General features: G+C 43.5%; 1 protein-coding gene across 11 annotated transcripts in view; it reads left to right on the top strand.

Moving 5' to 3' along the window:
- clocka (clock circadian regulator a) overlaps positions 1-24664 on the top strand; it is a 168527-nt gene that overhangs the window by 137474 nt on the left and 6389 nt on the right. For 10 of the 11 annotated variants that reach the window (XM_067987247.1, XM_067987288.1, XM_067987266.1 and 7 more), the window contains 3 exons: positions 7988-8146; positions 14492-14710; positions 24033-24232. In XM_067987247.1, the coding sequence (XP_067843348.1) occupies positions 7988-8146; positions 14492-14710; positions 24033-24232 (578 nt within the window). The remainder of the gene's footprint in view (positions 1-7987; positions 8147-14491; positions 14711-24032; positions 24233-24664) is intronic. The other variant, XM_067987274.1, reaches the window with a different exon arrangement.

A 24664-nucleotide genomic window follows, 5' to 3' on the forward strand; every position in this document is an offset into this window, starting at 1 on the left:
GACTATCTACCTTATCTATGCCCCTCATTATTTTATAGACTTCTATAAGATCACCCCTAAACCTCCTACTCTCCAGGGAAAAAAGTCTCAGTCTATCCAACATCTCCCTATAAGTCAAACCATCAAGTCCCGGTAGCATCCTAGTAAAACTTTTCTGCACTCTTTCTAGTTTAATAATATCCTTTCTATAATAGGGTGACCAGAACTGTACACAGTATTCCAAGTGTGGCCTAACTAATGTCTTGTACAACTTCAACAAGACATCCCAACTCCTGCATTCAATGTTCTGACCAATGAAACCAAGCATGCTGAATGCCTTCTTCACCACCCTATCCACCTGTGACTCCACTTTCAAGGAGCTATGAACCTGTACTCCTAGATCTCTTTGTTCTATAACTCTCCCCAACGCCCTACCATTAACGGAGTAGGTCCTGGCCCGATTTGATCTACCAAAATGCATCACCTCACATTTATCTAAATTAAACTCCATCTGCCATTCATCGGCCCACTGGCCCAATTTATCAAGATCCCGTTGCAATCCCAGATAACCTTCTTCACTGTCCACAATGCCACCAATCTTGGTGTCATCTGCAAACTTACTAACCATGCCTCCTAAATTCTCATCCAAATCATTAATATAAATAACAAATAACAGCGGACCCAGCACCGATCCCTGAGGCACACCGCTGGTCACAGGCCTCCAGTTTGAAAAACAACCCTCTACAACCACCCTCTGTCTTCTGCCGTCAATCCAATTTTGTATCCAATTGGCTACCTCACCTTGGATCCCGTGAGATCTAACCTTATGTAACAACCTACCATGCGGTACCTTGTCAAAGGCTTTGCTAAAGTCCATGTAGACCACGTCTACTGCACAGCCCTCATCTATCTTCTTGGTTACCCCTTCAAAAAACTCAATCAAATTCGTGAGACATGATTTTCCACTCACAAAACCATGCTGACTGTTCCTAATCAGTCCCTGCCTCTCCAAATGCCCGTAGATCCTGTCTCTCAGAATACCCTCTAACAACTTACCCACTACAGATGTCAGGCTCACCGGTCTGTAGTTCCCAGGCTTTTCCCTGCCGCCCTTCTTAAACAAAGGCACAACATTTGCTACCCTCCAATCTTCAGGCACCTCATCTGTAGCTGTCGATGATTCAAATATCTCTGCTAGGGGACCCGCTATTTCCTCCCTAACCTCCCATAACGTCCTGGGATACATTTCATCAGGTCCCGGAGATTTATCTACCTTGATGCGCATTAAGACTTCCAGCACCTCCCTCTCTGTAATATGTACACTCCTCAAGACATCACTATTTATTTCCCCAAGTTCCCTAACATCCATGCCTTTCTCAACCGTAAATACCGATACGAAATATTCATTTAGGATCTCACCCATCTCTTGTGGTTCTGCACATAGATGACCTTGTTGATCCTTAAGATTCTCAGTGAAATGCTTATGTTGCAACCAACTCCACTTCTCTGGTTCCCAAGTTGCCCTAAGTTTTTTTTATTTAATTATAAATAATATCAAATCAAAGTTTATAAAGAAATAAGGACAGAATATATGACTTTAAAGTGCAGACTGAATTATATCTGCACGTTCTGGTCCAATTATCCCACTAATCCTACTTCAGCTGAAGACTACACTTGATCTTTACTTCCCATCTGAAAAGCTACAGGAAATTGACTAGTTTTTATTATATTTTTCCAACTTGAAACTTAACTTATCCTCTCTTCAGGGCTGCATTCCTGGGCAATTTTTTTTTTTTTATTCGTTCACGGGATGTGGGCGTCGCTGGCGAGGCCAGCATTTATTGTCCATCCCTAATTGCCCTCGAGAAGGTGGTGGTGAGCCGCCTTCTTGAACCGCTGCAGTCCGTGTGGTGACGGTTCTCCCACAGTGCTGTTAGGAAGGGAGTTCCAGGATTTTGACCCAGTGACAATGAAGGAACGGCGATATATTTCCAAGTCGGGATGGTGTGTGACTTGGAGGGGAACGTGCAGGTGGTGTTGTTCCCATGTGCCTGCTGCTCTTGTCCTTCTAGGTGGTAGAGGTCGCGGGTTTGGGAGGTGCTGTCGAAGAAGCTTTGGTGAGTTGCTGCAGTGCATCCTGTGGATGGTACACACTGCAGCCACAGTGCGCCGGTGGTGAAGGGAGTGAATGTTTAGTGTGGTGGATGGGGTGCCAATCAAGCGGGCTGCTTTATCTTGGATGGTGTCGAGCTTCTTGAGTGTTGTTGGAGCTGCACTCATCCAAGCAAGTGGAGAGTATTCCATCACACTCCTGACTTGTGCCTTGTAGATGGTGGAAAGGCTTTGGGGAGTCAGGAGGTGAGTCACTCGCCGCAGAATACCCAGCCTCTGACCTGCTCTCGTAGCCACAGTATTTATATGGCTGGTCCAGTTAAGTTTCTGGTCAATGGTGACCCCCAGGATGTTGATGGTGGGGGATTCGGTGATGGTAATGCCGTTGAATGTCAGGGGGAGGTGGTTAGACTCTCTCTTGTTGGAGATGGTCATTGCCTGGCACTTATCTGGCGCGAATGTTACTTGCCACTTCTGAGCCCAAGCCTGGATGTTGTCCAGGTCTTGCTGCATGCGGGCTCGGACTGCTTCATTATTTGAGGGGTTGCGAATGGAACTGAACACTGTGCAGTCATCAGCGAACATCCCCATTTCTGACCTTATGATGGAGGGACGATCATTGATGAAGCAGCTGAAGATGGTTGGGCCTAGGACACTGCCCTGAGGAACTCCTGCAGCAATGTCCTGGGGCTGAGATGATTGGCCTCCAACAACCACTACCATCTTCCTTTGTGCTAGGTATGACTCCAGCCACTGGAGAGTTTTCCCCCTGATTCCCATTGACTTCAATTTTATTAGGGCTCCTTGGTGCCACACTCGGTCAAATGCTGCCTTGATGTCAAGGGCAGTCACTCTCACCTCACCTCTGGAATTCAGCTCTTTTATCCATGTTTGGACCAAGGCTGTAATGAGGTCTGGAGCCGAGTGGTCCTGGCGGAACCCAAACTGAGCATCGGTGAGCAGGTTATTGGTGAGTAAGTGCCGCTTGATAGCACTGTCGATGACACCTTCCATCACTTTGCTGATGATTGAGAGTAGACTGATAGAATCATAGAATCATAGAATCATAGAAGTTACAACATGGAAACAGGCCCTTCGGCCCAACATGTCCATGTCGCCCAGTTTATACCACTAAGCTAGTCCCAATTGCCTGCACTTGGCCCATATCCCTCTATACCCATCTTACCCATGTAACTGTCCAAATGCTTTTTAAAAGACAAAATTGTACCCGCCTCTACTACTGCCTCTGGCAGCTCGTTCCAGACACTCACCACCCTTTGAGTGAAAAAATTGCCCCTCTGGATCCTTTTGTATCTCTCCCCTCTCACCTTAAATCTGTGCCCCCTCGTTATAGACTCCCCTACCTTTGGGAAAAGATTTTGACTATCGACCTTATCTATGCCCCTCATTATTTTATAGACTTCTATAAGATCACCCCTTAACCTCCTACTCTCCAGGGAATAAAGTCCCAGTCTGTCTAACCTCTCCCTGTAAGTCAAACCATCAAGTCCCGGTAGCATCCTAGTAAATCTTTTCTGCACTCTTTCTAGTTTAATAATATCCTTTCTATAATAGGGTGACCAGAACTGTACACAGTACTCCAAGTGTGGCCTCACCAATGCCCTGTACAACTTCAACAAGACATCCCAACTCCTGCATTCAATGTTCTGACCAATGAAACCAAGCATGCTGAATGCCTTCTTCACCACCCTATCCACCTGTGACTCCACTTTCAAGGAGCTATGAATCTGTACTCCTAGATCTCTTTGTTCTATAACTCTCCCCAACGCCCTACCATTAACGGAGTAGGTCCTGGCCCGATTCGATCTACCAAAATGCATCACCTCACATTTATCTAAATTAAACTCCATCTGCCATTCATCGGCCCACTGGCCCAATTTATCAAGATCCCGTTGCAATCCTAGATAACCTTCTTCACTGTCCACAATGCCACCAATCTTGGTGTCATCTGCAATCTTACTAACCATGCCTCCTAAATTCTCATCCAAATCATTAATATAAATAACAAATAACAGCGGACCCAGCACCGATCCCTGAGGCACACCGCTGGACACAGGCATCCAGTTTGAAAAACAACCCTCGACAACCACCCTCTGTCTTCTGTCGTCAAGCCAATTTTGTATCCAATTGGCTACCTCACCTTGGATCCCATGAGATTTAACCTTATGTAACAACCTACCATGCGGTACCTTGTCAGATGGGGCGGTAATTGGCCGGATTGGATTTGTCCAGCTTTTTGTGGACAGGACATACCTGGGCAATTTTCCACATTGTCGGGTAGATGCCAGTGTTGTAGCTGTACTGGAACAGCTTGGCTAGAGGCGCAGCTAGTTCTGGAGCATAAGTCTTCAGCACTACAGCTGGGATGTTGTCAGGGCCCATAGCCTTTGCTGTATCCAGTGCACTCAGCCGTTTCTTGATATCACGTGGAGTGAATCGAATTGGCCGAAGACTGGCTTCTGTAATGGTGGGGATATCGGGAGGAGGCCGAGATGGATCATCCACTCGGCACTTCTGGCTGAAGATGGTTGCAAACGCTTTAGCCTTGTCTTTTGCACTCACGTGCTGGACTCCGCCATCATTGAGGATGGGGATGTTTGCAGAGCCTCCTCCTCCCGTTAGTTGTTTAATTGTCCACCACCATTCATGACTGGATGTGGCAGGACTGCAGAGCTTTGATCTGATTCGTTGGTTGTGGAATCGCTTTGCTCTGTCTTCTTACCACTGACACAGCATTCTTATGGCATGCTGTGTCAGTGGTAGTGTTCTCGCTTCTGAGTCAGAAGGGTTGTGGGTTCAAGTCCCACTCCAGAGACTTGAGCACAAAATTTAGGTTGACACTCAGTGCAGTACTGAGGCTGCACTGTCGGAGGTGCCGACTTTCAGATGGGACGTTAAACCGAGGCCTCGTCTGCCCTCTCAGGTGGACGTAAAAGATCCCATGGCACTATTTACAAGAAGAGCAGGTGAGTTCTCCCTGGGGTCCTGGCCAATATTTATCCATCAACCATCATCAAAAACAGATTTTCTGGTCATTATCACATTGCTGTTTGTGGGACCTTGCTTTGCACAAATTGGCTGCCCCATTTCCTACATTACAACAGTGACAACACTTCAAAAATACTTCATTGGCTGTAAACTGCTTTGGGACATCCTGAGACCATGAAAGGCACTATATAAATGCAAGTCTTTCTTTTATTTTTCATTGTCAAAATCAGTAATGCCTCTTTTCATCTCTGAGTTCTCCAGTATCTGTTCCTCCACCTCTGGTCCAACTTTCTCATGTGCCATTTTTCTTAGCTATTATTGAATCTGCTTCCAGCACCCTTTCAGGAGTGCATTTCAGATCATAACAAGGTGCTGCATAAAGTGTTTTTTCCTCATGTCGCCTGTTTATTTTGCCAATCACCTTAATTCTGCGTCCTCTGTTAACCGACCCTTCTGTCACTGGAAACAATTTCTCCTTATAAAAAGAGGGTTGTAGAGCTGGAGGAGGTTACAGCCATGGACAGGGTTTGGAGGGATTTGACGAGAGGATGAGAATTTTAAAGGCAAAAGCCACCAAAATTGACAGCCGTTTCCCCAGTACAGAATGTGACTCAAGACTAACAGGAAGGATGTTACTTTAACTACTAAAGGCGCAGAAAAGATGAGACATTGTCCCTCTAAATATCGCAAATCGATGCATAATGAAGGGGAAATCAATCTCTGAACCTTTAACTAACAGCACATGGAAAGAGGGAAATGAATGACCTTTAAATACCTGGTCCACGTGGCACTAAAGTGTCTGAAACTCATAATAGGAACTCTAGGAAAACAAAATGCTGACAAATGTTTTCTTGACAAAAGAAATCGCGATTTAGCTTTTTGAAAGATAAATTGTTTAACAGGGGTTCACACGAACTCACCTGACTCACCGACTCAGGTTCCACCCCTCAAGCACCGTGCTTGGTGCAAAACACGCTGCTCGCTTGGCCCTCTGGCTCGAGCTCTCTTCCTGTTGGTTCCTGGGGCAATCAATCACCACTCGCCAACATTTCACTGCTGGGTGAAGTTGAGGGGCTCAGGAAGAAAAAAATGAGACCTTGAATCCACCGCCTCCTGGGGCGGAGCCATGGGATCGGACACTTGGACACTCCCCAGCACCAGCGGCAGAGCAGCCTGCCTGGGGCTGGAGCACTGGGGACCAGGGAGGCAGAGCTGGAGAAGGGCCTGGTGTCCGGGCACTGGTCAGTGTGGGAGAGGGGCCTGGGGACTGGTCAGTGTGAGAGAGGGGCCGAGAGCACTGGTTTGATGCACGGACGGAATGTTTAAGTGCGCGGCCCACGACAGACTGCTGTGCTGCCACACACATGTGCAGCTTTAAGGGAACAGTGGTTGCCGATTCCTAGCCTTAAACTACCATACGAATGTGACATATGAATGTGTCAGCCGTGGCTCAATGTTCAGCACTCTCGCCTCTGAGACACTAGGTTGTGAGTTCAGGTCCCACAAATTCTGGGCTGACACTCCAGTGTAGTACTGAGGGAGTGTTGCACTGTCGGAAGTGCTGTCTTTCGGATGAGATGTTAAACTGAGGCCCCACCTGCTGTCCCAGGTGGACATAAAAGACCCCAAGGCACTATTTTGAAGAAGAGCAGGGGAGTCCCATTGCAAGGGGAATCCTGGCCAAAGTTTATCCCTCAACTAACACCACAAAAAAACAGGTTATCTGGTCATTATCACATTGCTGTTTGTGGGACCTTGCTGTGCTCAAATTGGCTGCCGCATTTCCTACAACAGTTACTACACTTCTGAAGTACTTAATTGGTTGTAAAGTGCTTTGAGACGTCCTGAGGTCGTGAAAGGCGCTATGTAAATGCAAGTTTTTTTTGTAATTCAGATCTCTAATCCTATGTGTTGTGAATGTGGTCATTATTGATCACTATGTGCCCATTTACACCTTATTAAAACACAAGCAGTAAACTAGAAATAGCACTGGGATTACAAACTACCAGAGAAACTATAAGCCTCCGGATTTCGTGTTGTTTGTACAACCTCAATGGGAAGGGGGTGGGTCACTGTTCCATTTAATGAACTAACCAGACAGTCCTTCAGGCGAATTAGCTCTCTATAATTTGAATTTATGCTTGTTTCTGCCCATCAGTTCAACCTTCAAACATCTATTTTAAACACTTTCAGGCCCAAATAGCATCACATTGCAATGGGTTTTTGCTCTGGCTATTGGTCACTCTGCTTCCGCTCGCTACGGTGTATTCTAATTAATTTTCAGAAAATTTTGGCAAAAATTCACCACTGGAGGATCGGGGAGCTATTTTTAAGCTGATTTTATATTGGTTTTGTGCCATACTGGTTCCATCGGCTCCTCAGGTGCAAGTCTTGTGTAGCCAGCAGCAGCCCCAAAGTAAACTTGATGGATTTGCCAAGGCAGCGGCCAGAAATAGATTTTTGTTGGCTAAGGGTATCGAGTGATATGGAGCAAAGGTGGGTAAATGAAATTGAGATACAGATCAACCATGATCTAGTTGACTGGCCCAATAGACACAAGGGGCTGAATGGCCTATTCCTGTTCCTATTTTTTGTTTGTGTCCTATATGGCCTAATCTTAGGCATATGTTAATTTTTAGTTCTGCCTTTTCCAGACACCTCTAGAGTCCATGATTGAACTAGTTCTTGCAAAAGCTTGAAAAAGTTCAAATGAAATGACTGAAGATCGGTTGAATCAGGATTCCATTGGCACGCTTCACAATTTGCACTAAGCTACCCAGACAGTTCTGAAAGCCGTGTAGTTGTTGGTATATTTAATTCATGTACCCTAAGTGCTTACGAATTTCAAACTACAGTTACTTGACTTAACATAGCATTTTGTGTTCAGCCTATGTTGCAGTTCTCAGCTCAGCTAGGGGCTATGCAACACCTAAAGGAGCAGTTGGAACAGAGGACACGGATGCTGGAAGCAAATATCCAACGGCAGCAAGAGGAACTATGCAAAATCCAAGAGCAGCTTCACCTTGTCCAAGGACAAGGACTTCAGGTAAGTCAAAAAGAATGAGTGATAGTTAAGCATGAGTGTTTGGTGCTGATTATGGCAAACTAATGTACACACATCCCACTAAAGAATTAAAGGCATAGACCTATTGCTGGATTAATGGGCATTCAAATAATTCCCACTACCTCAGGATATTTTCTTTTGTGATGATCTTCCTTTGCACTGCCTCTCCTGAAGTTAGGAGTTCTGTCAAGTATAATTCCATGGGCAAACAGCAGCTTTCCAGTTCCTCACTCAACTACACATTTTGGCATGAGAATCTGGACAGTGATGGTAGGTGGGTTTTGGTCCGAGGGGAGTGTAGAGCCATGCATACTCTTCTTACCCATTATTCAAACATACACACAGCTAGCAACGTCATTGGATAGTAATAAGGAGCAGGAATCCTGGTTAATTTTTACCTTTTACTCCAGCCCAAGAATGATGAGGGTTTGCCTGAAAAACTAAACTGCCTTCAGCAGCAGTCTGTAACGAGAGTGAAACCAGACATATCCAAAATGTTGGATATGTCTGGTTTCACTCCAGGATGTTTTTGCCAGGATGTTTCTGCCTCTCTCTCTCTCTCTTTTTCTGTTTGTTTGGTTTTTTTTTTGACTGTATATTCGGGGGCTCTGTAGGTAACACCTCTCTGTCTGAACACGGTGATTGCCTTGGCAACGGGCAGTTGCAAAGACTATCTGTAATCACCATGTATTGTTCTGTGATTTATAAATGCGTAGGCCTAGAGGAGTTCCTGACATTTACCTGAGGAAGGAGGAAGCCTCCGAAAGCTTGTAAATTTCAAATAAAATCGTTGGACTATAACTTGGTGTTGTAAAATTGTTCACAAATATCCAAAATAGGCAGAGAAATTGGAATCAATTTTAAGAGTGGGGCTGGGATCCCAAAATACTTTTGTTTTTATGTATACTCCTTAAAAGGCCTTCTCCATTTTCTTGCACATAAGCAAATGTTCAGTAACTATCTACCACTATATCAAATAGAATGAGTACCGAACAGAAGTCTGTTTTTTTGCATGCCACCGCCTGCCTGGCACGCTGCACTTCTGTCCTCTTTGACGGTGCCCTGGAGTGGCAAACAGTGCAACCCATCTCATGTAGCAGCAACTCCACTTTGCCAGCTGTCAAAATGGTGTCTCTCCATTACTTAGCCAGTTTTCCATTTGCTGCCTACACAATTGTACCAGCCATTTTATTGCCCCATAAATCCGTTGAAATATCCATTCAAGTTACATAAAGCCTTTTTAAAGGGTAATAACATTTTTGCCCACATATGCAGCCACTTAAATTGAAATAGTTGCAGCCTTTAATTTTCCCAGAAGCCCTTCATAGGCCACGACCTCGCCTGTACATTTAATCAGGAAATAGTCGGGGCATGTAATAAGGGAACAGCTATAATTATGGGGGATTTTAACTATCATATTAACTGGACAAATCAAATTGGGCAGGGCAGCCTTGAGGAAGAGTTTATTGAGTGTATTAGGGATGGATTTCTTGAGCAGTATGTAACTGATCCTACAAGGGGACAAGCAACCTTGGACCTGGTCCTCTGTAATGAGCCAGGATTAATTAATAATGTCCTAGTTAAGGATCCCCTTGGAATGAGTGACCATAACATGGTTACATTCCATATCCAATTAGAGGGTGAGAAGGTTGGTTCTCAAACAAGTGTACTGAGCTTGAATAAAGGAGACTATGATGGTATGAGAGCGGAATTGATTAAAGTGGACTGGGAAAATAGATTAAAGGGTAAGACGGTACATGAGCAGTAGTGTTCATTCAAGGAGTTATTTTACAACTTTCAAAAAATATATATTCCACTGAGGATAAAAGGGTGTAAAAGAAATAACAGCCATCCGTGGCTAAGTAAAGAAATTAAGGATAGTATCCAACTAAAAACAAGGACATATAAGGTAGCCAAACTTAGTGGGAGGATAGAAGATTGGGAAGTCTTCAAAAGACAGCAAAAAGTAACTAAAGGATTGATTAAGAAAGGGAAGATAGATTATGAAAATAAATTAGCAAAAAATATAAAAACAGATAGCAAGAGTTTCTACAGTTATATAAAAAGAAAAAGGGTGGCTAAGGCAAACGTAGGTCCATTAGAGGATGAGACCGGGAAATTAATGGTGGGAAACATGGAGATGGCAAAAATGCTGAACAAATATTTTGTTTCAGTCTTTACGGTGGAGGACACTAAGAATATCCCAACACTGGACAAACAGGGGGCTCTAAATACGATTAAAATCACTAAGGAATTGGTACTCTGTAAATTAATGGGACTCAAGGCGGATAAATCCCCTGGACCTGATGGCTTACATCCTAGGGTCTTGAGGGAAGTGGCAGTAGGGATTGTGGATGCTTTGGTAATAATTTTCCAAAATTCTCTGGACTCGGCAAAGGTCCCGGCAGATTGGAAAACTGCTAATGCAACACCCTTATTTAAAAAGGGTAGTAGGCAGAAGGCTGGAAATTATAGACCAGTTAGCCTAACATCTGTGGTGGGTAAAATTTTGGAGTCTATTATTAAGGAGACAGTAGCGGAACATTTGGATAAACATAATTTAATAGGACAAAGTCAGCATGGCTTTATGAAGGGGAGGTCATGTCTGACGAATTTGCTTGAGTTCTTTGAGGACATAACGTACAGGGTGGATAAAGGGGAACCAGTGGATGTAGTGTATTTAGACTTCCAGAAGGCATTCGACAAGGTGCCACATAAAAGATTATTGCTCAAGATAAAGAATCACTGGATTGGGGGTAATATTCTGGCATGGGTGGAGGATTGGTTATCTAACAGAAAGCAGAGAGTTGGGATAAATGGTTCATTCTCGGGACTGGTAACCGGTAGCCAGTGGTGTTCCGCGGTGCTGGGTCCCCAACTCTTTACAATCTATATTAACGATTTGGAGGAGGGGACCGAGTGAAACATATCAAAGTTTGCAGATGATACAAAGATGGGAGGGAAAGTAGAGAGTGAGGAGGACATAAAAAACCTACAAGGGGATATAGACAGGCTGGGTGAGTGGGCGGAGATTTGGCAGATGCAATACAATATTGGAAAATGTGAGGTTATGCACTTTGGCAGGAAAAATCGGAGAGCAAGTTATTATCTTAATGGCGAGAAACTGGAAAGTACTGCAGTACAAAGGGATCTGGGGGTCCTAGTGCAAGAAAATCAAAAAGTTAGTATGCAGGTGCAGCAGGTGATCAAGAAGGCCAACGGAATGTTGGCTTTTATTGCTAGGGGGATAGAATATAAAAACAGGGAGGTATTGCTGCAGTTATATAAGGTATTGGTGAGACCGCACCTGGAATACTGCATACAGTTTTGGTCTCCATACTTAAGAAAAGACATACTTGCTCTCGAGGCAGTACAAAGAAGGTGCACTCGGTTAATCCCAGGGATGAGGGGGTTGACATATGAGGAGAGGTTGAGTAGATTGGGACTCTACTCATTGGAGCTCAGAAGAATGAGAGGCGATCTTATTGAAACATATAAGATTGTGAAGGGGCTTGATCGGGTTGATGCAGTAAGGATGTTCCCAAAGATGGGTGAAACTAGAACTAGGGGGCATAATCTTAGAATAAGGGGCTGCTCTATCAAAACTGAGATGAGGAGAAACTTCTTCACTCAGAGGGCAGCAGGTCTGTGGAATTTGCTGCCCCAGGAAGCTGTGGAAGCTACATCATTAAATAAATTTAAAACAGAAATAGACAGTTTCCTAGAAGTAAAGGGAATTAAGGGTTACGGGGAGCGGGCAGGAAATTGGACATGGATTTAGATTTGAAATTAGGATCAGATCAGCCATGATCTTATTGAATGGCGGAGCAGGCTCGAGGGGCCGATTGGCCTACTCCTGCTCCTATTTCTTATGTTCTTAAATCCCAGATCGACCCAGCTTGAAAGCTGTAAGCAAAAAGCTCAATTTTCCCAAACTATGTACAGTCTAACCTACAGTCTGAAGCATAGCATGAAATGGAGCTCTACATCTGATGGAGTACCTGAATTTGGAAGAACTCTTGAACTGAGGCAATCTCCAGCTTTTTAACTTCAGGCAGAGCAGGAAATGTCTTTACCAAGGGGGTTGTGACTGTGTGACGTAGGAGAGGGATGAGTTAGGCCATATAACATTCAACACGGATGTTAGGTTGTGTAGACTGCTGCCGAAGGCATTTTAATTCTATTATTGTAGGAAACAGATAAAATCTAAAATATGGCAATACACCTCTTGTGTGGCCATTCACTGTGGTAGGTATGTCTAACTACTTGCTGCAGAGCCAGTTCACCATGTTCATTGGCAGATAGGGTGCAGATACAGTTGATGGCATAATGACAGGTGCAGATGGTCTGAAAAACTGAGTGGAGTACTACAAAACCAACACCTATTACTAAGTTGAACTTGACTTGCTAATTGACAGGGATTCTTCACCTAGATGCATTGTCCCTCCCTGAGCTCGCGTAGAAGTTGTATTTAAGTTTGTATTAGGCTAGTCTAAAATACCTACCAGAAAATTACACTTCGCAGGAAAGTGATGGAGATCCAGCCATAAGGATGTGCACTTGATTTTTTGGTTCCGTAGTGCTTCTGCTATTGCACCACCGGCTTTTAGGATCAGATATTTCATATTACTTAAAAAAAAAACAGCGGAGAATAGCGCTTGCACCTCCTAAAATAAAACAATGGGGAGCAGATATTCAAAGAAAAAGACACAAAAAGCACACCTAGTACCTGTTTAGCTTCTGCACCATTAGTGCAAAACAAAAACACAGCACAATAGAACTATTAAGAAAGAAAGAGACGGAAAAAAGAGCAGGCAATGGTTCTTTGAGAAAAGAGCACAGGCCTTCAAAATTGATAATGGATTGATAATGGGGAACAAAAAAGAAACACACAGATGGAGAAGCAAGGGTGGGAAAATGTACCTAGAGAGAATTGCTGCTGGAATTAGGCCTGCTGACTGAAGTCAGGGTTGATTACATGATCCAGTGAATCTGGAGTAGGCATAATTAGTTGAATAGTGCCACTTAGCTTGTAGATTCAGCTAGAAGAACAAAGTATAATAAATAGGAAACCTGAAGCATGACAGAAAATTGTGACACAAGATAGTATTACAGAAAATAAGGATAGGAAGAATTACAGCAAGTAAGTGTGACATTTATAGAAGTGTCTGCTATACTCAAGACTTTTTGTATATTGCTAGTTAATTTCCTGTGGCATTGCGCATGAGTAGCCAAGACCAATTTGAATGTTTTATGTCATGCAGGGTTAGAGGGAGGGGAATAATGGAACCAATGTGGGGGACCAGAGAGGGGAAAAGGGGGAAACGGAAGGCGAGTGGGGGAGAAGAGTAGGAAAATAGGACAGTAGTGGGGAAGGGAACAGGGGAGGGGAGGAGGAAGGGAGAGGAATGGAGTGCTGAGGAAGGGGAATTCAGATCAGCAGATGTAGGGGGATTGAGGCATGGCACAGTCAGCTGTCAGGGGAGGAGAAACACAGCCATTAGTGGGAGAAGTGTGGAATTGCAGGATACTGTAAATGAAGCAGGCTGGGGGTGGGGGGTAGCCGGTGAGGAGCAAGTGCAACCAGTGGGTGGATTGGAACAGAAAATTCTGCCAGCAAGGTGGCAAGGTCAAACTCTTGCAGGGGGAGCAAAATCTTAATCAGTGGTGGGGACAGGGGAGGTTAAAAGTTGAAATTTAGCTCAAAGGGTGGGATGAGGGATAAATCTAGCTATATGGGGGTGGTGATGATAATTTCCTCCATGTGGGGAAGGAGGGGTTTCAGGGTCAATTCTTGCTCAGCATGGACGGGGATCGGTGTTTGTTGGTCATAATCTTGCTCGGTGGGGTGGACAAGGGTTTGAGGGACAAAATCTTGCTCAATAGGGGGAGGTGAAAGGTCAAAATCTTGCAGGAGAAAGGGTTGAGGGCTTAAATCCTGCTCAGTGAGGGGTGGAGGATGATTTTTACTTAAGAGGCTGATGGTTGTTATTTAAGTGTGTTTGTTTTCAGACCAGCAGATAATGTTAGATCTGACCCCGTTACAATTAATTGGTCGCATAATGTTATGTTTACAGCCCCAAATGCAAGAGTAATTACATTAGATTCTTGGGAGCAGTCAATGTTTTTAATATAAAGAATAAATAGACGCACTTAAACATCTTTTTTATGTATGTACATTGTGGCTTACTCAAGAAAGGTGCAATACTACAAAAGTTTATTAAAAAGTTTACAACTTTGCAAATATTTTTAATTCAGCTCCTTATGACAGTCTGTTTCTTCTTCACAAAAAATCAGTTTGGACTGACAAACTTTTACCATTTTAAGATGTTCTTGCAACAACCAACATCAGGACTAAACTTCAGTTCGATGCAGCTCACAACAGGAAACCCTTCCAATATCCAGCAACCTACATCCATCACACCGCAGGGGCAAGGTATTCAAACCAATCAGATTCAAGAAGCAATGAAAACTGGTCCAATTAACACACAGCACGTGATGCAACAGCAACCTCTTCTCAGGGAGCAAAGCACGACTTCAGCACAGGTCAGTATGACAAATTTCGAGTCTTATTCTAATTACGATCCAAATATTGAGGAGAATTAATTAATAACCATTTTGCCTCAATCTTACAAAATTTTAAATACTGATTATTCAAGCTTCTCAAGTTATAATTGCAAGTCACAGATTTACGTGTCTTGAGATGTCTGTCACAGTTGAAGGCGCTGGGCTACCAAGCAATGTACTTCGTCAACAATGGAGCATTTCGTGGAGAGGAGAAAGTCGGAATTAAGAAAGCTACCAGTGTGGAAAAAATAGTAACCGATGTTGTGATATTCAAGGATCTTTAGTATCTACAGTAACACCTTTTCGAATATGATATTTGGAAATTTTTGTTGTTATATCTGTTCAAAAAAGGTGAGAGGGATAAACTTGGCAACTATAGGCCAGTCAGTCTGATGTCTGTGGTGGGGAAACTTTTAGAGACAATAATCCAAGGCAAAATTAATTGTTACCTGGAAAAATATGGGTTATTAAATGAAAGCCAGCGCAGATTTATTAAACTGTAAACAATTTTACAACACCAAGTTATAGTCCAGCAATTTTATTTTAAATTCACAAGCTTTCGGAGACTTCCTCCTTCCTCAGGTATTTATTAAAGGCAAATTGTGTTTGACTGAGTTCTTTGATGAAGCAACAGAGAGGGTTGATGAAGGTAGTGTGGTTGATGTTGTGTATATGGACTTTCAAAAGGCATTTTATAAAGTACCACATAATAGTCTTGTTAGCAAAATTAAAGCTGATGGGATTAAAGGGGCAGTGGCAGCGTGGATACAAAATTGGCTAAGGGACAAAAAGCAGAGAGTAGTGGTGAATAGTTGTTTTTCAGACCGGAGGGAAATATACAGCGGTGTCCCCCAGGAGTCGGTATTAGGACCACTGCTCTTTTTGATATATATTAATGACCTGGATTTGGGTATAGAGGGTATAATTTCAAAGTTTGCAGATGACATGAAACTCAGAAATGTAGTAAATAGTGAGGAGGATAATAACAGACTTCAAGAGGACGTAGACAGACTGGTGAAATGGGTAGACATATGGCCGATGAAATTTAATGCAGCGAAGTGTGAAGTGATGCATTTTGGTTGGAAGAATGAGGAGAGGCAATATAAACTAAATGATACAATTTTAAAGGGGGTGCATGAACAGAGAGACCAGGGGGTGTACGTACACAAATCTTTGAAGGTGGCAGGACAAGTTGAGAAGGCTGTTAAAAAAGCATTCGGGATCCTTAACTTTATAAACAGAGGCATAGGGTACAGAATAAAGGAAATTATGTTAAACCATTACAAATCGCTGGTTAGGCCCCAGCTGGAGTCTAATTCTGGGCAACTCACTTTAGGAAGAATGTCAAGGCCTTAGAGAAGGTGCAGAAGAGATCTAATGGAATGGTACTAGGGATGTGGGACTTCAGTTACGTGGAGAGACTAGAGAAGCTAGGGTTGTTTTCCTTAGAGCAGAGAAGGATAAGGGAAGATTTGATAGAGGTGTTCAAAATCACAAACTGTTTAGATAGAATAAATAAGAAGAAACTGTTTCCAGTGGCAGAAGGGTCGGTAACCAGAGGACACAGATTTAAGGTAATTGCCAAAAGAACCAGAAGCGAGATGAGGAGAATTTTTTTTACACAGTGAGTTGTTACGATCTGGAATGTACTGCCTGAAAGGATGGTTAAAGCAGATTCAATAATAACTTTCAAAAGGGACTTGGATAAATACTTTAAGGGGAAAATTTTGCAGGGCTGGGGGAAAGGGCAGGGGAGTGGGACTAATTGGATAGCTCTTTCAAAGAGCCGGCACAGGCACGATCGACCGAATGGCCTCCTCCTGAGCTGTATACTTCTATGACTCTATACAATGGAGGTCTTTCTGCAAATTACCAGCAAAATTAATTTCTACCATACCTGAAAAGTAAAAATTCTTTAACATTTTATTTTTAGCCTCAATGCTACATCTGGTTCTTTGAGGAATGTGATCTTGTATCTGTAATCACTTGATATATTTACAAAATCAATCTTCTGAAAAAAATCAATTAAAAAAATTAGAACAGGAATAATAAAGAATACGATGAAGTATTCCTTAGCACAACCACCATTCCCTTGCCCTTCAAAACCACTGTTAGGAACATAGGAACATAGGAACAGGAGTAGGCCATTCAGCCCCTCGTGCCTGCTCCGTCATTTGATAAGATCATGGCTGATCTGTGATCTAGCTCCATATACCTGCCTTTGGCCCATATCCCTTAATACCTTTGGTTGCCAAAAAGCTATCTATCTCACATTTAAATTTATCAATTGAGCTAGCATCAATTGCTGTTTGCGGAAGAGAGTTCCAAACTTCTACCACCCTTTGTGTGTAGAAATGTTTTCTAATCTCGCTCCTGAAAGGTCTGGCTCTAATTTTTAGACTGTGCTCCCTACTCCTAGAATCCCCAACCAGCGGAAATAGTTTCTCTCTATCCACCCTATTCGTTCCCCTTAATATCTTATAAACTTCGATCAGATCACCCCTTAACCTTCTAAACTCTAGAGAATACAACCCCAATTTATGTAATCTCGCCTCGTAACTTAACCCTTGAAGTCCAGGTATCATTCTAGTAAACCTAAGCTGCACTCCCCCCAAGACCAATCTGTCCTTCCGAAGGTGCGGTGCCCAGAACTGCTCACAGTTCTCCAGGTGCGGTCTAACCAGGGTTTTGTATAGCTGCAGCATAACTTCTGCCCCCTTGTACTCCAGTCCTCTAGATATAAAGGCCAGCATTCCATTAGCCTTCTTGATTATTTTCTGCACCTGTTCATGACACTTCAATGATTATGTACCTGAACCCCTAAGTCCTTTTGGACATCCACTGTTTTTAACTTTTTACCATTTAGAAAGTACCCTGTTCTATCCTTTTTTGATCCAAAGTGGATGACCTCACATTTATCTTCATTGAATTCCATTTGCCACAATTTTGCCCATTCACCTAATCTATCAATATCCCTTTGTAATTTTATGTTTTCATCTACACTGCTTACAATGCCACCAATCTTTGTGTCATCGGCAAACTTAGATATGAGACTTTCTATGCCTTCTTAATGGCGAGAGACTGGAAAGTACTGCAGTACAAAGGGATCTGGGGGTCCTAGTGCAAGAAAATCAAAAAGTTGGTATGCAGGTGCAGCAGGTGATCAAGAAAGCCAACGGAATGTTGGCTTTTATTGCTAGGGGGATAAAATATAAAAACAGGGAGGTATTGCTGCAGTTATATAAGGTATTGGTGAGACCGCACCTGGAATACTGCATACAGTTTTGGTGTCCACACTTAAGAAAAGACATACTTGCTCTCGAGGCAGTACAAAGAAGGTTCACTCGGTTAATCCTGGGGATGAGGGGGTGGACATATGAGGAGAGGTTGAGTAGATTGGGACTCTACTCATTGGAGTTCAGAAGAATGAGAGGCGATCTTATTGAAACATATAAGATTGTGAAGGGGCTTGATCGGGTTGATGCAGTAAGGATGTTCCCAAAGATGGGTGAAACTTGAACTAGGGGGCATAATCTTAGAATAAGGGGCTGCTCTTTCAAAACTGAGATGAGGAGAAACTTCTTCACTCAGAGGGTGGTAGGTCTGTGGAATTTGCTGCCCCAGGAAGCTGTGGAAGCTACATCATTAGATAAATTTAAAACAGAAATAGACAGTTTTCTAGAAGTAAAGGGAATTAGGGGTTATGGGGAGCGGGCAGGAAATTGGACATGAAGCTGAGTTCGGATCGGTCAATGCCCTGTGGGTGGCGGAGAGGGCCCAGGGGCTGTGTGGCCAGGTCCTGCTCCTACTTCTTGTGTTCTTTAGATTTGTGGTTGGGATCAGATCAGCCATGATCTTATTGAATGGCGGAGCAGGCTCGAGGGGCCGATTGGCCTACTCCTGCTCCTATTTCTTATGTTCTTATGTTCATCTAAGTCGTTAATAAATATTGTGAATAATTGAGGCCCCAAGACAGACCCCTGCGGGACTCCACTAGTCACATCCTGCCAATGTGAATACTTACCCATTATCCCTACTCTCTGTCGCCTTTCGCTCAGCCAATTTCCTAACCAAGTCCATACTTTTCCCTCGATTCCATGGGCTTCTAACTTAGCTAACAGTCTCTTATGTGGGACCTTATCAAATACCTTCTGGAAGTCCATATAAATAACATCCATTGACATTCCCCTGTCCACTACTTTAGTCACCTCTTCAAAAAATTCAATCAGGTTTGTCAGGTACGACCTACCTTTCACAAATCCATGCTGGCTCTCTCTGATTAACTGAAAATTCTCGAGATGTTCAGTCACCCTATCCTTAATTATAGACTCCAGCAATTTCCCCACAACAGATGTTAGGCTAACTGGTCTATAATTCCCCGGTTTCCCTCTCTCTCATTTCTTAAAAAGCGGAGTGATATGTGCAATTTTCCAATCTAGAGGGACGGTTCCTGAATCTGGAGAACTTTGAAAGATTAAAGTTAGGGCATCTGCAATCTGCTCACCTACTTCCTTTAAAACCCTGGGATGGAAACCATCTGGTCCTGGGGATTTGTCACTCTTTAGTGCTATTATTTTCTTCATTACTGTTGCTTTACTTATGTTCATTTTATCGAGTCCCTGTCTCCGATTCAATATTAGTTTTCTTGGGATTTCCGGCATGCTATCCTCTTTTTCTACTGTAAATACTGACGCAAAGTAATTATTCAACATGTCCGCCATTTCCCCATTGTCAATGACAATATCCCCACTTTCAGTTTTTAAGGGGCCAACACTGCTCCTGACCACCCTCTTTTTCCTAATATAACTACAAAAGTTCTTTGTATTGGTTTTGATATCCCTTGCAAGTTTCTTTTCATACTCTCTTTTTGTAGTTCTTACTATCTGTTTTGTGACCCTTTGTTGATCTTTGTATCTTTCCCATTTGCCAGGATCTGCGCTATTTTTTGCCTTTTTGTATGCCCTTTCCATACGTCTTATACTGTCCCTTACCTCTTTAGTTGTCCATGGCTGTTTTTTTTGGCAAGTAGAGTTCTTGCCCCTCAGGCGTATAAACCAGTTCTGTATCACGTTAAATGTTTCTTTAAACATTTCTCACTGATCATCAGTCGTTTTACCCATTAACAGATTTGCCCAGTTTACTGTGGACAGTCTCTGTCTCATCCCATTGAAGTCGGCTTTACCCAAGTCTAGAATCTTAGCAGCTGACTCACTTTTTTCCCTTTCAAACACTACATTGAACTCGATCATGTTATGATTGCTATTGGATAGATGTTCACGCACAGTTAAGCTGTTAACTAAATCTGGTTCAAGAAATTCACTACCTTTCTGACAGTTGTTAGTCTGCTTTCCCCAATCTATGTGAAGGTTAAAGTCCCCCATTAAGACCACTATGCCTTTCTTACACGCTTGTCTAATCTCTGCATTTATACAATCTAGCACTTCAGAGCTGCTGCCAGGGATCCTATACACAACTCCCACTATAGTCTTAGATCCTTTCTTATTTCTCAATTCAACCCATAAGGTCTCTGTTGGCTGCTTACCTCTTGTTATATCGTCCTTTATCATTGAAGTGATTTCATCTCGAATCACTAAGGCTACTCCTCCCCCTCTTCCATTTTCCCTATCTCTTCTGTAGACCTTATAACCCGGTATATTTAGTTCCCAATCCTGACCATCCTGCAGCCATGTCTCAGTAATAGCTATCATGTCATACCCTCCAATTTGAATCTGAACCTGTAGATCATTTAATTTATTCCTTATACTCCGTGCATTTGTATATACAACTTTTAGTTGGGCCACACACCCTAGTCTGACCTTCAGCTTTGATGCTGGGTTGATCGCCTTACCCCTTCTAGTTTTCACTTTATCTGTAGTGTCTAAAGTACACTTTCTTTCCGTTGCTGTACGCTTTTCCCTTTCACTTGTTCTTGAACAACTGTTTGTACTATTTGTATTGTAAATTTCCCCTGGGTCTTCCCCTCTCTTGCTGCTCTCAACTTTACTCCCTTCTGATTCCCCGCTCAGGTTCCCATCCCCCTGCCACTCTAGTTTAAACCTTCCCCAACAGCACTAGCAAACACCCCCGCGAGCACATTGGTCCCGGTCCTGCTTGGGTGTAACCCTTCACGCTTGTACAGGTCCCACCTTCCCCAGAACCGGTCCCAATGTCCCAGGAATCTAAATCCCTCCCTCCTACACCATCCCTGCAGCCACGCATTCATCCTGTCTATTCTCCTGTTCCTATACTCACTAGCACGTGGCACTGGTAGTAATCCTGAGATCACTACCTTTGAGGTCCTGCTTTTTAATTTATCTCCTAACTCCTTGAATTCACCTTGCAGGACCTCATCCCTTTTTTTACCTATGGTACCGATATGGACCACGACGACTGGCTGTTCACCCTCCCCCTCCAGAATGCCCTGCAGCCGTTACGTGACATCCTTGACCCTAGCACCAGGGAGGCAACAGACCATCTTGGAGTCACGTTTACGGCCGTAGAAACGCCTATCTGTTCCCCTTACAATTGAATCCCCTATCACTATAGCCCTGCCACTCTTCTTCCTCCCCTCCTGTGCAGCAGAGCTACCTGTGGTGCCACGAACTTGGCTCTTGCTGTTTTTCCCTGATAAGCCATCTCCCCCAACAGTATCCAAAGCAGAATATCTGTGAGAGGGAGATGGCCCCAGAGGACTCCTGCTCTACCTGCCTGGTCTTTTTACTCTGCCTGGCGGTCACCCATTTCCTTTCTGCCTGCGTAATCTTTACCTGCAGTGTGACCACCTCACTGAACGTGCTATCCACGATAGTCTCAGCATCGCGGATGCTCCACAGTGAATCCACCCGCAGCTCCAGCTCCGAAATGCGGTTTGCCAGTAGCTGCAGCTGGACACACTTCCTGCACACATGGTCACCAGGGACACTGGTAGTGTCGATGACTTCCCACATAGTGCAGGAGGAGCATATTACAGGTGCGAGCTCTGCTGCCATGGCTTGCCTTAGATTTACCCGGCGTTCACCTCTCAGACTCTCCTCCCGCTCTCGGTCTCTCCTTTTATACTGTCCTCACCTCTCGGACTCTCCTGCCTCACCTGCGACGTTGCACAGTAGTTTTCTCTTGTTGCAGGTCTGCTGCTGCTTCTATCCCCACTCTCAGTCTTCTGCTGCTCAGGTCCGCCGCCGCTCTGCGGAAAAAGTTAGGAAAAGCAAGGCAAAGCAGCACATCCTTCCCCCACTTCACCGAACTCCCACACTCACCAAACTCTGAAGTGTTCACACTGTGTTCCGCTGCACTCCTCAAAAATTTACCCTCGATCTCTATCTTCTTCAACTACATTCCTTTATCTAACCTGCCTTTCCTCTCAAAGTCCTTGACTGTACATCATCATCCAGCTTCATGCTCACCTTCCCCCAAAACTCAGTTTTCAAATCCCTTCAAGTCAGCTTTCACCCAGCGTACGTTACCAATATCCCCCAAGTCAAAATCGCTAATGGCATCTCCTGTGATTGAGTGTGGTGCATTATCCCTCTTTGTTCTCAAGACAGTTGATCACTCCATCCTCTTCCACGAACTCTCCACCACACCTACCAACACAGCTAGCACATCTCCAGCAATGACTTCTCCACCTGCCCCGGTATAGTCACCTCTGGAGTGCCCAAAGGTTCCATCTTTAGCCGCCTCCTTTTTCATTTACGTGCTGTTGCTCATAGACATTTAGACATTATCCACAGGCACTTTACCAACTTCTATATGTATGATAATGACTCTAACTTTATCTCTCTTCCATCACCCTCATATCAACAGGCCACCTCGGTGTTGTCAAACTGCCGATCTGATCTCAATTCATAGAGGAGCCAAATCTTTCTTCAGTTGAACTTTGGGAAAACTAATACCATCTTACTCAGCTGCTGCCAAAAACTCTGTACCTTGCCATCCTGTTCCTAATCTGCTTGCTCAGGCTGAACTAGATGTGCGATCTGCGCTGATCTTCATGCCCCATATTCTATCAATTGCTATGTCTGCTTACTTCCATCTCCAACCCCCTCCCCCCATGCCAGTCAATGCATGGCCACTGAAACCCTTATTTAAGTTTTTGTTACCTCGATGCTTGACCACTGCAATGTCCTCCTCGCTGACCTCCCAAGCTTCACCATATACAAACTTCAACTCATCCGCCACCCACATCCTCTTCCATGTGAAATCCAATTTGCCTATTAATCTGTCCTCGCTGTGGCCTTGCTCCTCCCTAGATCTACAATCTCCTGCAGCTCTATGTCCCCTCCTGAATGCTCTGTTCTGACTCTGGCCTTCTTTGCATCCCTTCTCTTTTTACCCCATCATTGGTGGCAGACCATTTAGCTGCCTCAGTCCTACTTTTTGGAGTTTCCTACCTAAACCCCTCGGCCTTCCCACCTACCTTCACCTTAAAAAGCACTAAGACCACCTGTCTGACAAGCTTTTGGTCAGCCCTCCTAATCTCTCCCTTTTTAGAGTCATAGAGTCATACAGCACGGATAGAGGCCCTTCGGCCCATCGTGTCCGCGCCGGCCATCAAGCCCTGTCTACTCTAATCCCATATTCCAGCATTTGGTCCGTAGCCTTGTATGCTATGGCATTTCAAGTGCTCATCCAAATGCTTCTTGAATGTTGTGAGGGTTCCTGCCTCCACAACCCTTTCAGGCAGTGAGTTCCAGACTCCAACCACCCTCTGGGTGAAAAAGTTCTTTCTCAAATCCCCTCTAAACCTCCCGCCTTTTACCTTGAATCTATGCCCCCTTGTTATAGAACCCTCAACGAAGGGAAAAAGCTCCTTAGTATCCATCCTATCTGTGCCCCTTTTTGCTCAGTATCTGTTTTCCTTTCACCTATTAATTTCCTCCAGCCCTGTGGTGCTCTGATTCTGGCCTCCTGTGCAACCCCTTATCTCACCCCTTCTCAGAACTCCTCACTCAGTGCCAGAACTGTCAGCTGTCTTGGTCCTATCCCCTGGAACTGCCTCCCTAACCATCTTTGCTTTGCTACTTCTCTCTCCAGCTTTAAAAGCCTCTTCAAACCTATATTTTCAGTTGTGAATTGAAATTTTTCTACTACCACTAAGTCCACTCTAATATGAAGCACCTTAAGACGTTTTATTAAAGGAGCTATAGAAATGCAAGATGATAATGTTATGGATTTTGTTTTGTAAATAGTAGTTGGATGATGTAATAAATCTCAGCTTGATTTTTAGATGAGTACTAACTTAACATTTCACTTCATATGTTTGTTCATCAAGAATTCAAGAATGTTCTACTTTTTAATACAGCAGGTTCAGCAAACGTTGCGAACTAACCAAAACCAGCAGACCTCAATTTCCAACCAGGATGCCCTCACAGCCTCCCTCTATAACACTATGATGATTTCCCAGCCCACAACAGAAAATGTTGGGCAGCATCCTTCTACTTCATCCCAAAATTCCAACCAAAGCTGTGCAGTTACCACTTTCACTCAGGATAAACCCATGCGGTAAGTATAATGACTTATATGAAGTGTTTGTATATAAAAAAAAATCCCCAACTGTGTGGATTGTAATGGGAACTTTCTAACTAGTTTAAAAAAAACTTTAAGAAAGTTTTACAAAAACTTTTTAAAATGTACTAGTACATCAGCAATTTAGTATCATATTGATAGATTTATTTGGGGAGTGGGAAGAGTGACAGTCAGAAAAGATGTGGAATTTTAAATTTCACCTCATTTACATTTAATTGTTTGTAGTCCTCAATATTCCTGCTGCCATACATTCCTGGGCACATTTACAGTATTTTTTATGGTTACAAAACATGTGGGAATAAAGATGTTTTATTTTTACTGGTAGAAAATGTCTGTAGAAATACATAGGTTAATAAAATCGTCGTGTCATTTTAGAAATATTAAAGTTTGATTTTTAGTCTTATGAGA

The sequence above is a fragment of the Heptranchias perlo genome, chromosome 1 (assembly GCF_035084215.1).
Source record: "Heptranchias perlo isolate sHepPer1 chromosome 1, sHepPer1.hap1, whole genome shotgun sequence".
Lineage (NCBI taxonomy): Eukaryota > Metazoa > Chordata > Chondrichthyes > Hexanchiformes > Hexanchidae > Heptranchias > Heptranchias perlo.